The 12,500-nt window shown below is 47.1% G+C and overlaps 1 protein-coding gene across 4 annotated transcripts in view; it reads left to right on the top strand.

Moving 5' to 3' along the window:
* The window catches only part of LOC109885801 (genetic suppressor element 1), a 103,849-nt gene that overhangs the window by 45,853 nt on the left and 45,496 nt on the right, over positions 1-12,500 (top strand). Inside the window, exons 1-2 of one of the 4 annotated variants that reach the window (XM_031812466.1) lie at positions 5,421-5,795; positions 9,964-10,161. In XM_031812466.1, coding sequence (XP_031668326.1) covers positions 5,762-5,795; positions 9,964-10,161 — 232 coding nt within the window. In that variant the 5' untranslated portion in view covers positions 5,421-5,761. Of the gene's footprint in view, positions 1-5,420; positions 5,796-6,863; positions 7,441-8,550; positions 8,733-9,963; positions 10,162-12,500 lie in introns of those variants that run through there. The other 3 variants (XM_031812473.1, XM_031812481.1, XM_031812457.1) reach the window with 3 other exon arrangements.

Genomic DNA, 12,500 nt, shown 5'->3' with positions numbered 1-12,500 from the left:
CTCTAGAGCTGCCTGACTGTTATCTCTGCACTGGCCAGATCACACAGGAGCCAAGAGGATTTACTCCGTCAGTGTGTGTGTGTGTGTATTTGTGCGTTTGTGTGTAATCTGCATTCCGTGCAGCAAGAGAGCAGAACAGAGTGTGTGTGTTTGTTGATGTTTTCGGTGTGTCTGTGCAATTGTTTGTTAGTGATCGGTTATTCTCACAGCAGGATGATACATCAGCCTGTTTACTGAATGTCGGGGGGGGGGGGTGGCTCCTGTGTGTGTGTGTTTGGTATTCATCTGATTTCATTCTGAAAGCCTAGAAATGGTTAAGTTTACTGAAGGCCCTGGGTGACATTTAACTGAGCCCTTCAAGCCCTTTTACAGAACTGGAGTAAAGTTACTGAGAACAGAGCGATTAAACTCCGACTGAAATACCCAGTGTCATATTATTGACAAGTGTTTTGACCATAGAAATATGATTAATAGAACAGACTTCCCCATTCAAGTCAGTGATAGTATAATGGGTGGCCATTGCAAGTGGGTCCATAGGAGCGAAGCAGGAAGTAAAACCAGGAAGTGTATCCATCAATCTGTGCTGTGTTAGTTGAATCATCTCAACTGACATGACAAAACATACATTCCATTGTATGAGTCACATTGCTTAACATAATTTGAATGAACATTCTACATTACCATGGAAATGATTGCCTCACAATACCAGGCAGCGTATGAGTTTACCAGTACAATTGCAGGGTTAGAGGTTCCAAGCCCATTCTATTAGTTATATGTCTATAGTGTTGACACCACAAACATATAGCCCAATGATGATTCAATAAGGATGTATTGAACTGGTCTTCCTCCTAACTGGTTTGATATGTGTTCTCTCCATGTCAACCTTCTGTTCTGTCAAGCTGAAGTCAGCCATAACCCAGTGGTCTGACTCTGGTCTGCCTCTGGTCACACTGCTCACTATAGAACTGCTGCTGAAGAGCTGGGGACTCCCTCTCCATGTCTCTATGATGCACCTCCATCTGCTGGCCAAAGACAGTATAACAGCCAGGAAGAACATCCTTCTCTCCCAGCCTTCTGAGAACCACTAGGCCTGTTGCAATGTGTGGCGTGTGGTGATGACACATGTCTGGTGTTTAAGGAGAAGTAGGGGTCACTACCATGGAAAACACTGTCCTCATGACTCATGATGTGTCCTTGTGACCGATAGTGTTTACTGTGGATGATCTAGACGATTTATGTCAGTGAAGAGTAGGTCTACATTGTCTTGAGTATTTCACCGAACTCAGCAGTAGGCCTTATTTTCTAGCGTTGGCATTGAACTGTTCAGACAGGTACATTTAGAATGTGTAGTATTGGGGTGGTTGGTTGTGTGTCTCCTGGTTATCTTATCATTATGACAGCTGTGTTGTGTCCTGTAATCTGCTTCATAAGGATTGTCTGGGTTAATCCTGTTCCATACTGTGTGTGTGTGTGTGTGTGTGTGTGTGCACGCGTGTGTTCGTGGCCCTACTGCTGTGTCTCTCTCTGAAGGCTGATGGGAAAATGACCCTCAACAACCCCCCCCCCCCCACCCTCCTGATTCTTTCTCTCTCTTCCTCTTTCCTCTCTGTGCTACACTCTCTCCATTTCAGGCACATGAACACTGACATCCATTGATCCACTCCCTCACAAACTGGGGGCTATCTATCTGTCACGCACACACACACACACACACACACACACACACACACACACACACACACACACACACACACACACACACACACACACACACACACACACACACACACACACACACACACACACGGACACAGTCTCCTGCCTTCACAGTCCTCACACCAACACGACTGCATTGATCTTCCTCCCAAACTGTTCAGAAACCTCCTCTCTTCCTCCACCACGGTCTCACTGCATGTCAGAAACTCTCTCACTACTTTAGTCTGTTACCTACATGGGGTAACTAGACGTTTCCTCTGTGATCACTGATACATGGTGATGTTGTGTCTTCATCCTCCTCTACATAAGGCTGAGATCACACAGTTTCATGGAATCATACTTCAAAGTCTTCCACATCCTGACAGTGAATGTCATCTTATATTTAGACCAGCCAAGCCACGTCAGACCAGTGGCTGTGATATTAAGGTACCAGTTACAGTTGGGTAATATGATCCTAGATCTGTGGTTAGGGGAAAGTCTACTTCAAGCAGGCAGGGATAGATGCGGTAAAGAGGTCAATCGAATTCTACCAAAACAATGGAATTGCCATGGAAATTAATGGTGGAAAGGGCCTTGGGGGAAAGTCCTGAATCTCCTCATTGCCCCCCTGATCCTACATTTAGGCTATTGTTTATGTGTATTTCACACTATATTGTGGTAAAAATCGGAGTATAATGCTTGTATCGATGTCAACAATACATGTTCATGTCATCGTCACCAATCAACTAAATTACAGTTAGAAAAAGACTGACCACCACCACTGATTTATCTATGCTACCAGCTTATACGAACGGGAGTTTAGCAGTCACTTCTTCTGAACCTGAAAAGAGACTACTTGTAAATGTTATGCATTGAAAACAGCCAAGTATATCCAAATCAGACTTTGTAAACACATTGTGGGCCTGTTACAATACATTGATCATGACGGATTTGACGAATATCCACTTTGTTAGATCAGATTTGTTGAATGTGCACCGAACGGTCTGCGTTCCATTGACCCCTTCACTACATCTATGCTGATGGCCTATAGAATGGTGTAATACTGCCACCTGCCACCAGAGAGCGATAACACAGAGAAACAGGGCTACATTAGTGCTGTTCTCTCATCATCACAGAACACAGTGTGTGGTTGGGGAGTGTGGTTGTTCACACATAGCTTCTAGTGAAAAACCACATAACAGGCTTGTCACTTCTCTAAAATCATTTAGAGGTTATGGGTGAGGCTAAAGAGGGAGAGAGGGGGGGGGGGAAGAGACGAGAAGGCTACTCTGTGTTTTCTCAGAAGAGACAGATTGTGGGTTTTAGTGGCCCTTTGCACAATACTGGCCACCATGTTGCTTTTCTCATGACTAATCTCGCTCTCTATCTGTCTGTCTGTCTCTCTCCCTCTCTCTATTTCTCTTTGTCTTTCTAGTTCTATCTTTCTCTCTCTTGTTCTCTCTCTTTCTCTCTCTTGTTCTTTCTCTTTCTCTTGTTCTCTCTGCCTCTCTCTCTTTCTCCTCCCTTCTCATTCGGTGAAATGTAGCGAGCGACCGAAGGAGGAAATGACTAAAGAATCTACTCATTCACACCCCAGCAATGACAGCCAGAGGAGGGAGGGATGGAGAGATGGAAACCCACAGCTTTAACCCTTAACTGTCCAGCCCAGTCTAACCACAATTACACCCACTCTTTTGGGTTGTTATAATAGATAGCTAGCTAGCTTGCGCCAGTATATAACAAGGTGTTCTTACCAGAGGAACTCATAAATTTAAAACTGGCAATATCAGAGTCTCTGGCGTTGTATTGGTGGACATCTAATATAAGTGCACACCTACTCATTTAGACTATTTCCTACATTGTAGAATAATAGTGAAGACAACAACACTATGAAATAACACATACGGAATCATGTAGTAATCAAAAAAGAGTTAAACAAATTTCCTGTGTTATGTCATAATTTTGATGTCTTCACTATTATTCTACAATATCTATCTATCTATCTATCTATCTATCTATCTATCTATCTATCTATCTATCTATCTATCTATCTATCTATCTATCTATCTATCTATCTATCTATCTATCTATCTATCTATCTATCTATCTATCTATCTATCTATCTATCTATCTATCTATCTATCTATCTATCTATCTATCTATCTATCATAACAACCCAAAAGACTGGGTGTAATTGAGGTTAGACTGGGCTGGACAGTGAGTAGGTGTGTCTAAACTTTTGTCTGGTACTGTAATGGACCAGACCAAGTTGAGATAATATGACCCTTTTTCTCTGCAGATAGCCAGTCTAACTGATGAAAAGGCTCCCCCTCCAGATGTGTACGAGGAGGGAGTTTAAATATCACCAGCTTGTTCTGGCTGCTCTGTAGCTTATTCTTTAGATGGCAGGTGTCACTATCAGATATTTTGAGGTCGGAGCTAGGAATATAATATTTAGCTTTATCTTTGTGTAAACCTTTAGGGCCGTAGTCTGACCAGTCAGGTACCGATCCAAGGTAGCGGACTGAAGTTTTTGGTGTAACCACTGAGTTGTCCACTTTGACACTAAAACCAAGGGGTCCTTGCAAGCTTTACTCTGGAACCAAATAAGATGGGTTCTGTTTTTCCAAGATGCAGAGAAAGTTCGTTATCTGAAAGCCATTTAGTGATATTGGATAACTCTGCACTAAGGATCTCTTCTACTGAGGCTTTGTTCTTATGGGACACCAGTAGAGTCATCCACATACAACAACTAATTACGAGACCAGGATGATTTCATATCATCAATGTACAGCAGGAAGAGAAGAGGGCTGATGATGCTCCCCTGTGGGACCCCACAGCTAATCCCCTTCACACCAGAATGTTTTCCATAAACATCCACGATTTGGTCTCTACCTTAAATAGGATTTAACCCAGTCAATGGCCCTGCTGTTAAAAGTCAGTTGAAAACAATAGGCGTGTCAGTGGATTGGGTCTTTCTAAAACCAGACTGTAGTTCATCTAAAATATTATTCTTGCTAGTATATTTCAGCACTTTTGACAGCACACTCAAAATAGATACAGGTCTATAGTTGCCCTTGTCTGCTGTTATTTACTCTTAGAAATATTGCAAAATAGCAGTATTGTGTGCATACATGTGTGTGTGTGTGTGTGGTATAAACCCCTCAACTGGCTCTGTGTGAGGTAACTGTAGTGTGTGTCTGCTCTCAGTTGGTGATAAAGAGGGCAGATCAAAGCTGTTTTCTCTCCCACTGGAAGCCAAGCTTTTGGATCTGAACATGAGCCTGGCTATGTTTGCTTAGTGTGTGTGTGTGTGTGTGTTAGCAGTCTAGCTGTGGGGGCAATGTCTCAGTAACACAGGCCAGAACAAGCTTCCACCTTAGCCTCCGGCATTATATATCTCCCTCCCTCCTTCTCTCTCTCTCTCTCTCTTCTTTTTCTAACAGCCAGGGAGAGGGGGAGGAGGGGAGAAGGAGGAGGAGGGTGTCAGCGCCTCACATATTTAACCCTCTCCCCCTCCCCTCCTCCCCCCGACAGGGGGGTCAGATGTGATGACCGGGGCTGTGTGTGGAAGAAGAGGCAGCTGACACACACAGTCACCCCTCCCCTCCTTCCCCCGCCCTCCTCCCTCTCTCCTCCCCTCCCTCGCTCCCCTTGGCAGGGCATCCATGCCTCTGTTATCTCCCAATGACTCAGGAATTATAGGTTGAGAGGAGAAGGGAGGGAGAGGAGGAGGGGGAGAAGGGAGGAAGAAGAGGAGAGGGGAGGGGGAAGGTCATGTGACATCGCAGCAGCTGCTTGGCTAAGAATTTCTGTTTTCACTCAGCGAGAGAAAGAGGAGGGTAGAGCGAGAGAGAGAGAGAGAGAGAGAGGAGATAGGCAGAGTTGTGTGGTGTGTTGCTTCGTAAGATAAGCTCCAAACGGTCTTTGTGAGCGACCGAGTGAGCGTGCGCGAGAGACAGAAAGAAAAGGAGAGACAGAGAAGCGACGGAGAGGAGGAAGAGAAGATGGTGTGTGTCTTGACTGTGTCTCTGTCTGTGTGCTGGGTTTGGCTGAAGATGCAGCGATGGGAGAACCAGGGAGCTCCAGTCCTTTGTGCAGTAAGGAGCCTCAACACCCGCCACCACATTCACTCTGCTACTCTGGAGGGGGGTCGAGAACCGCCGCTAGCCCTGTGTGTGTGTGTGTGTGGGAGGGAGGGAGGGAGGGGTGTGTGTGTGTGTGGGAGGGAGGGATGGGTGTGTGTGTGCTATCAGCATGGCTGTGTTTCTTGAATATGTATGGTGTTTCTCTAGCGGTCGATTACCATCTTATTAGCTCCTGTGAAAAGTTCCTGCATTACAGATAGAATGTTCTCTCTTTCTTTAAAGCCCTGAGGCTCTGTGTGTGTATCCGTGTGTGTGAAGGTGTGTGTTTGTAAGAAGAGGTGGGTGGAGCAGGGCTTTGCAGTTGTGAACAGGTCACAGCAGTGAACTGAGCGGTTGCTGTGCCTGGCTGTAGATGTGAGTGTGTGTGCTTGGGTGTGTGCGCCTGGCTGTTGCTGTGTGTGTGAGTGTGTGTGTGGAAAGGGAGCTCATTGTTAATTTCATTATGAATTGTGTTGCTGGGGGTTCACAGGGAGTGTAGGGGGTGAATGGGAGGTTATGAACAGGGCGGACCCAGAGGTGTTGCCACTCATTTTCTCTCCCGTTACACTCTGTGTCCCTGTGACCCACCAGTTCACTACTCCCCTGCCATCTTCTGTTCCACTCCAGCGCTCTCCCACTGACACACACACTCCCTCGCACACTTAAACAACAACAGCCAGACACACGCACGCACACACACACACACACACACACACACACACACACACACACACACACACACACACACACACACACACACACACACACACACACAGAACCCCTGACCTCTCTCAGGCTCAGGGAGACATGGGTTTTTTAATAGACCTGCCCAGGCTCTGGGGTGGACCTATATATAACTCTACAGATCTATTAGTGCTATTGACACTGTATGCTACTGTGAGTGAGTGCGTACTGTCTGTACGTGTGTGTGTGTGTGTGTGTGTGTGTGTGTGTGTGTGTGTGTGTGTGTGTGTGTGTGTGTGTGTGTGTGTGTGTGTGTGTGTGTGTGTGTGTGTGTGCGCGGGTATGTGCGTGTGTGTGTGCGTGCGGGTGTGTGTGTGTGTGTGCGTGTGTGTGCGTGTGTGCGTGCGTGCTTGGTTGTGTGAGGGTAGGTATGGTGTGTGTTTTGGCTACATTTGAGTGTGGATCTGTGATATTGATAAGACTGAGTGTGCGTAATGTGTATGTGTGTGTAATCAGATATGGTGTGTGGTAGTAATGTTGTAATGTGTGCATGTGTGTGTGTAATCTCACTGCATCCCTACAGACTGCTTTTTACTGTGACCCTACCATGACCTCTGACTCTGAGGACTTGTAGTTAATGGGGCCGTCGACTTGTGATGTGTGTTCGTTTTTGTAAAGTATGTGTGTGTTTATTCCATGTGTTTGCTCATGTAAGATGTGTGTGTGTGTGTGTGTGAGTGTGTGTTCAGGGCGACGGCATGCCACTCTCTGGCATTCAGGGATTCCACCGGCCCAGGAGCTGTCATCACAGTGTCCCCTTTCACCCCTTCACTGAGAGAGAGAAACCCTCGATCCCCTACATCCCCCACAGTGTGCTCGTAAATCTGACACAGAGAAAAGACACGAGAACAAAACTCCACTCACAGTCCAACAGGTCAGCAGAGACAGCAGGTCTCCCTCCCTCTCAGCAGAGAGAGGGAGGGAGAGAGAGGGGGGGTATCACAGGGTGGCATGGACACCATAATAACGTAAGGTGATGTGTAATGGTAATAGGAGTATCTGTGTCCTGTACATAATGCTAAACTATAGAGTTGCGTCACCTATCCAGTTTACTGATGGTGCTATATCACTATAAACACTATGAAGGCAATGGAAACTCAGAGTAGATTACATGCTTTTCAGACTGTATACTGGATGTAGGACTATATAAGGCTTTATGATATTTATCTGTGATTCAACAACACACACCCTCCCACACACACACACACAGGTTCGCAAACACACACACACACACACACACACACAGGTTCGCAAACACACACTCACACTACTGTAGATGGGTCAGTATAAGTGAGTGTGTGTGTGAATCAGACGTGATGATAATAGTGGATTGAAGTGGAAATAGCTTGTAGCTGGTGATCATCACTGTAGAAACCACAATGACCATCATGACATTAACATGGGGATGATTAAGGGGATCTGGTACGTGTATTACCTCTATCAAACTGTTCTCCTCATGGTGTGTGTTACCTCTATCAAACTGTTCTCTGATGGTGTGTGTTACCTCTATCAAACTGTTCTCTGATGGTGTGTGTTACCTCTATCAAACTGTTCTCTGATGGTGTGTGTTACCTCTATCAAACTGTTCTCTCATGGTGTGTGTTACCTCTATCAAACTGTTCTCTCATGGTGTGTGTTACCTCTATCAAACTGTTCTCTCATGGTGTGTGTTACCTCTATCAAACTGTTCTCTCATGGTGTGTGTTACCTCTATCAAACTGTTCTCTCATGGTGTGTGTTACCTCTATCAAACTGTTCTCTCATGGTGTGTGTTACCTATTTCAAACTGTTCTCTCATGGTGTGTGTTACCTCTATCAAACTGTTCTCTCATGGTGTGTGTTACCTCTATCAAACTGTTCTCTCATGGTGTGTGTTACCTCTATCAAACTGTTCTCTCATGGTGTGTGTTACCTCTATCAAACTGTTCTCTCATGGTGTGTGTTACCTCTATCAAACTGTTCTCTCATGGTGTGTGTTACCTCTATCAAACTGTTCTCTCATGGTGTGTGTTACCTCTATCAAACTGTTCTCTCATGGTGTGTGTTACCTCTATCAAGCTGTTCTCTCAGGGTGTGTTTGAAAGGTTTCTATTGGGCCTGGCTCAGTTGGAGCATGTTAAGTAGAGCTGCTGTGTGGGCTGAGGCAGACAGACCGGACCTCTTGAGGTAGGGGTCACACACCATGTAACCTATAACCTTTAACCCCAGCTCCCCAGCCTAAGTCCAAAGCCCCCCTCCCCCAGCTAGACACACAGACCACACTGCGCTCTGGCTGACTCTCAGCTCCACTCACTACCGTGTGTGTCTGTGTTTATATATGTGTCTGTGTAACTATGTGTGTGTGAATATGTGTGTGTGTGAATATGTGTGTGTGTGAATGTGTGTGTGTGTGTGTGTGTGTGTGTGTGTGTGTGTGTGTGTGTGTGTGTGTGTGTGTGTGTGTGTGTGTGTGTGTGTGTGTGTGTGTGTGTGTGTAAGGTCTGGTGTGAGACAGACAGATAGCCCCCAGTGTGTGTGTGTGTGTACGGTCTGGTTTGAGACAGACAGATAGCCCCCAGTGTGTGTGTGTGTAAGGTCTGGTGTGAGACAGACAGATAGCCCCCAGTGTGTCTGTAAGGTCTGGTTTGAGACAGACAGAAAGCCCCCAGTGTGTGTGTGTGTGTGTATGGTCTGGTTTGAGACAGACAGATAGCCCCCAGTGTGTGTGTGTGTACGGTCTGGTTTGAGACAGACAGATAGCCCCCAGTGTGTGTGTACGGTCTGGTTTGAGACAGACAGATAGCCCCCAGTGTGTGTGTGTGTGTACGGTCTGGTTTGAGACAGACAGATAGCCCCCAGTGTGTGTGTGTGTACGGTCTGGTTTGAGACAGACAGATAGCCCCCAGTGTGTGTGTGTGTACGGTCTGGTTTGAGACAGACAGATAGCCCCCAGTGCGTGTGTGTGTACGGTCTGGTGTGAGACAGACAGAAAGCCCCCAGTGTGTGTGTGTGTACGGTCTGGTTTGAGACAGACAGATAGCCCCCCATTGTGTGTGTGTGTACGGTCTGGTGTGAGACAGAGAGAAAGCCCCCAGTGTGTGTGTGTGTACGGTCTGGTGTGAGACAGACAGATAGCCCCCAGTGTGTGTGTGTGTGTGTACGGTCTGGTGTGAGACAGACAGATAGCCCCCAGTGTGTGAGAGAGATTTTCCAGTCCACAGGGCTCAGTGTCATTGTGGGGAGGGGTTCCATAGTGTCAGCTGTCTGAACCCTCAACTGATAAGTTGACCAATCACAGCATGAGTAAGTCTGACTGACAGACTGACTGACCCATCATCTACAGCCGATTTGTAATTGATTTATAAATGACGAACATCAGTCTATTAACCCTTTCTCTCCCTCTCTCTCCTCTCTCCAGGCATGAGCCATGAGCCAAAGTCACCTTCCTTAGGAATGATATCCACGGCAACTCGCACCACGGCGACGGTCAGCCCCCTCACCCCGTCGCCCCTTAACGGATCTATCGTAGCCAATGGGAGCCCGGCAGCCCAGTCCGCACACTCCGGATTCGCCGCCGCCCTCCGTAAACTGGCCAAACAGGCCGAGGATCCTCGAGGTAAGGACAACCAACATGTGGACAGACAGAGTTATGATTCTATAGTTTCTTAATGCCAGATGTATTGGTATCAAGCCTATATAAGGTGTAGAAACGTTGGGTCATTTAAAGCCATTTTATAACCAGCTGTTGTAAGAAATCCCTCTTACACCTATGACCTAACCGTCCCCTCTTCTTACCCTCCTCTCACTCCTTCCTTCCTCCATGAGGCGCTAAGCTCATTCAAAAACCTCCTGGACCCTAACCTCTGACCCCTGTAGCCTAACCCCTCAGAACCCTCAGATGTCTCAGAGGTTCCTCTGCTGGGGCCGTACCTGTGTGTCGTGTTTAGCTGCTAATAGCAGTGGAGTGATATTCACACTAGATTGAATTATGCAGCCTCCCCTAAGAGAGCAGGACACAGAACAGCCGTTCTAGCTGACCCATTTAAGCGCCAGCTCTGTGTGTGTGTGTGTGTATGTGTGTGTGTGTGTGTGTGTGTGTGTGTGTGTGTGTGTGTGTGTGTGTGTGTGTGTGTGTGTGTGTGGGTTGTTGGGTGTGTGTGTGTGTGTGCAGTTGTGTCCATGTGTGTGTGTGAATGACATTGCATGTTTGTGTTGCCTCCTCTCCTCACAGGGTGCAAACACACACGCACATACACACACACACACCACTGTGTTGTTGAGTTTATTGGGCCCTGCTATCCCACTGGTCTAACCTGACTGTGAAGTAGTCACTGTGTGGTGGGGTGAGCAGTTGACAAGGACTGCTTTTAGAATTGGTTGTGGAGGGATCATATGATGCATCTGTAACACACTGACCCTCTCCTCTCAGACTCACTACACAGTAGAACATAGCAGGTTCCTTACAGCCATTTCTCAATCAACACTGAATCAATAGAATACTTCTCTTTTTCTCACTACCATTTCGACCTCCTACAGGTTCCTGTCAGACATACAGCTCATGGTTTGATTGTGAGTTGTTGATATTTGTAGCTAGTTTGGATATTAGATATTGCTGTGTGCTACAGACAGTTGGATATTGTTTTTTCAGTTGTTGTTTTTTGTCTGGACAGGGTCAGACTTAGGTCACAGATGGACAAGGCTGCTATTCTCCCGTGTAAACACACACACACACACACACACGCTACTCTCGGGGGCTATTTGGCTGGCTGGCTTTGGGCAGCAGCTCACTGAGGCCTTTCTGGTAGATGGTGTGTGAAACAGTGGCTCTGGTCAACCATGGTGTGTGTGTCTATGAGGTGTAACCTTCCCCAGGACAGAGACTCTGGCTGGCCCACATACACTGGAGCTGATCTTCACTGGCCCCCTAAGACACACACGCATACGCTGCTGGGCCCCTCCAGGGGAATGGAGCCAGACTGCTGAGAGTCCCCTGAGTAGGGCTGGCAGGGGTCCTGTTTGGGTGTGTGTGAGTGCGTGTGTGTGTCTGTTTGTGTGTGTGTATCTGGCTGTCTGCCCCAGCTCCAGTGAGCCCCAGCAGACCCAGCCATCCCCCCCTCGGGTCAGACTCTCTTAATCAGGCTGTGTGTTTGAGAGAGGTCCCCTCCTCCCTGGCTCTCCCTGGCTGCCTGGCTCCCCTGCAGATCACACCGGGGGCCCAACACCAATGATTTATTACTCAGAGAAAGAAACAGAGACAGAGCTCACAACCCCAATCTCTCCCTCTCTCTCACACACTCACCCTCTCAATCTCATTCTCTTCCTCCATTGTTTCTCACCTTCCCCTTCTCTCTTCCCCACTCCGTCTCTCCCTTTCACTCCATTTCTATTTCTCCATTTTTTCTCTCCCTCCCACACACTCCCTCATCTATCTCACTGCATCTCTCTCTCACTGTCACTTGCACACAATATCTTTTCTCACCTCTCTCTTTCTCTCTCTCTCTCTCTCTCTCTCTCTCTCTCTCCCTTTCTTGCACACATACTGTTTGTCTCACTGTCTCATCTCTTTCTCTTTCTCTCTATCAACCAGGTGTGTGTATGTGCATGTGTACATGTGCGTGTGTCTGCTGCTATTTCAACCTAGCTGGGACAGTCGTCAGATAGTCTGAGGGAGGTACAGACACACACACAGAGACTATGATTAAACCTAGGCATTTTTTTAAACAGAGCAGAAAAGTCCCTCTGTTATTTTGGGCCTGTCTGTGTGCAGTCTGCCTGGCGTAGGTAGAGACACAGTGTGTGTGAGTCATGCTCAACAGCTCCAGAGGAACAGACCAGTCATGGGGCCGATGCTGCCCACTTTAGGAGTGCCGTCGCTGGGGTGGGCAGGCTGGAGCGTGGGCCTCCTCCGGAACTCCAGCCACTTTGCTGTCTACAAAGATATTTATAGACAAGCCC

Source organism: Oncorhynchus kisutch, linkage group LG3 (genome assembly GCF_002021735.2).
Source record: "Oncorhynchus kisutch isolate 150728-3 linkage group LG3, Okis_V2, whole genome shotgun sequence".
NCBI classification, from domain to species: domain Eukaryota; kingdom Metazoa; phylum Chordata; class Actinopteri; order Salmoniformes; family Salmonidae; genus Oncorhynchus; species Oncorhynchus kisutch.
Note: the sequence above shows the minus strand (reverse complement) of the source record. Positions and strands in the feature narration are given on the sequence as shown.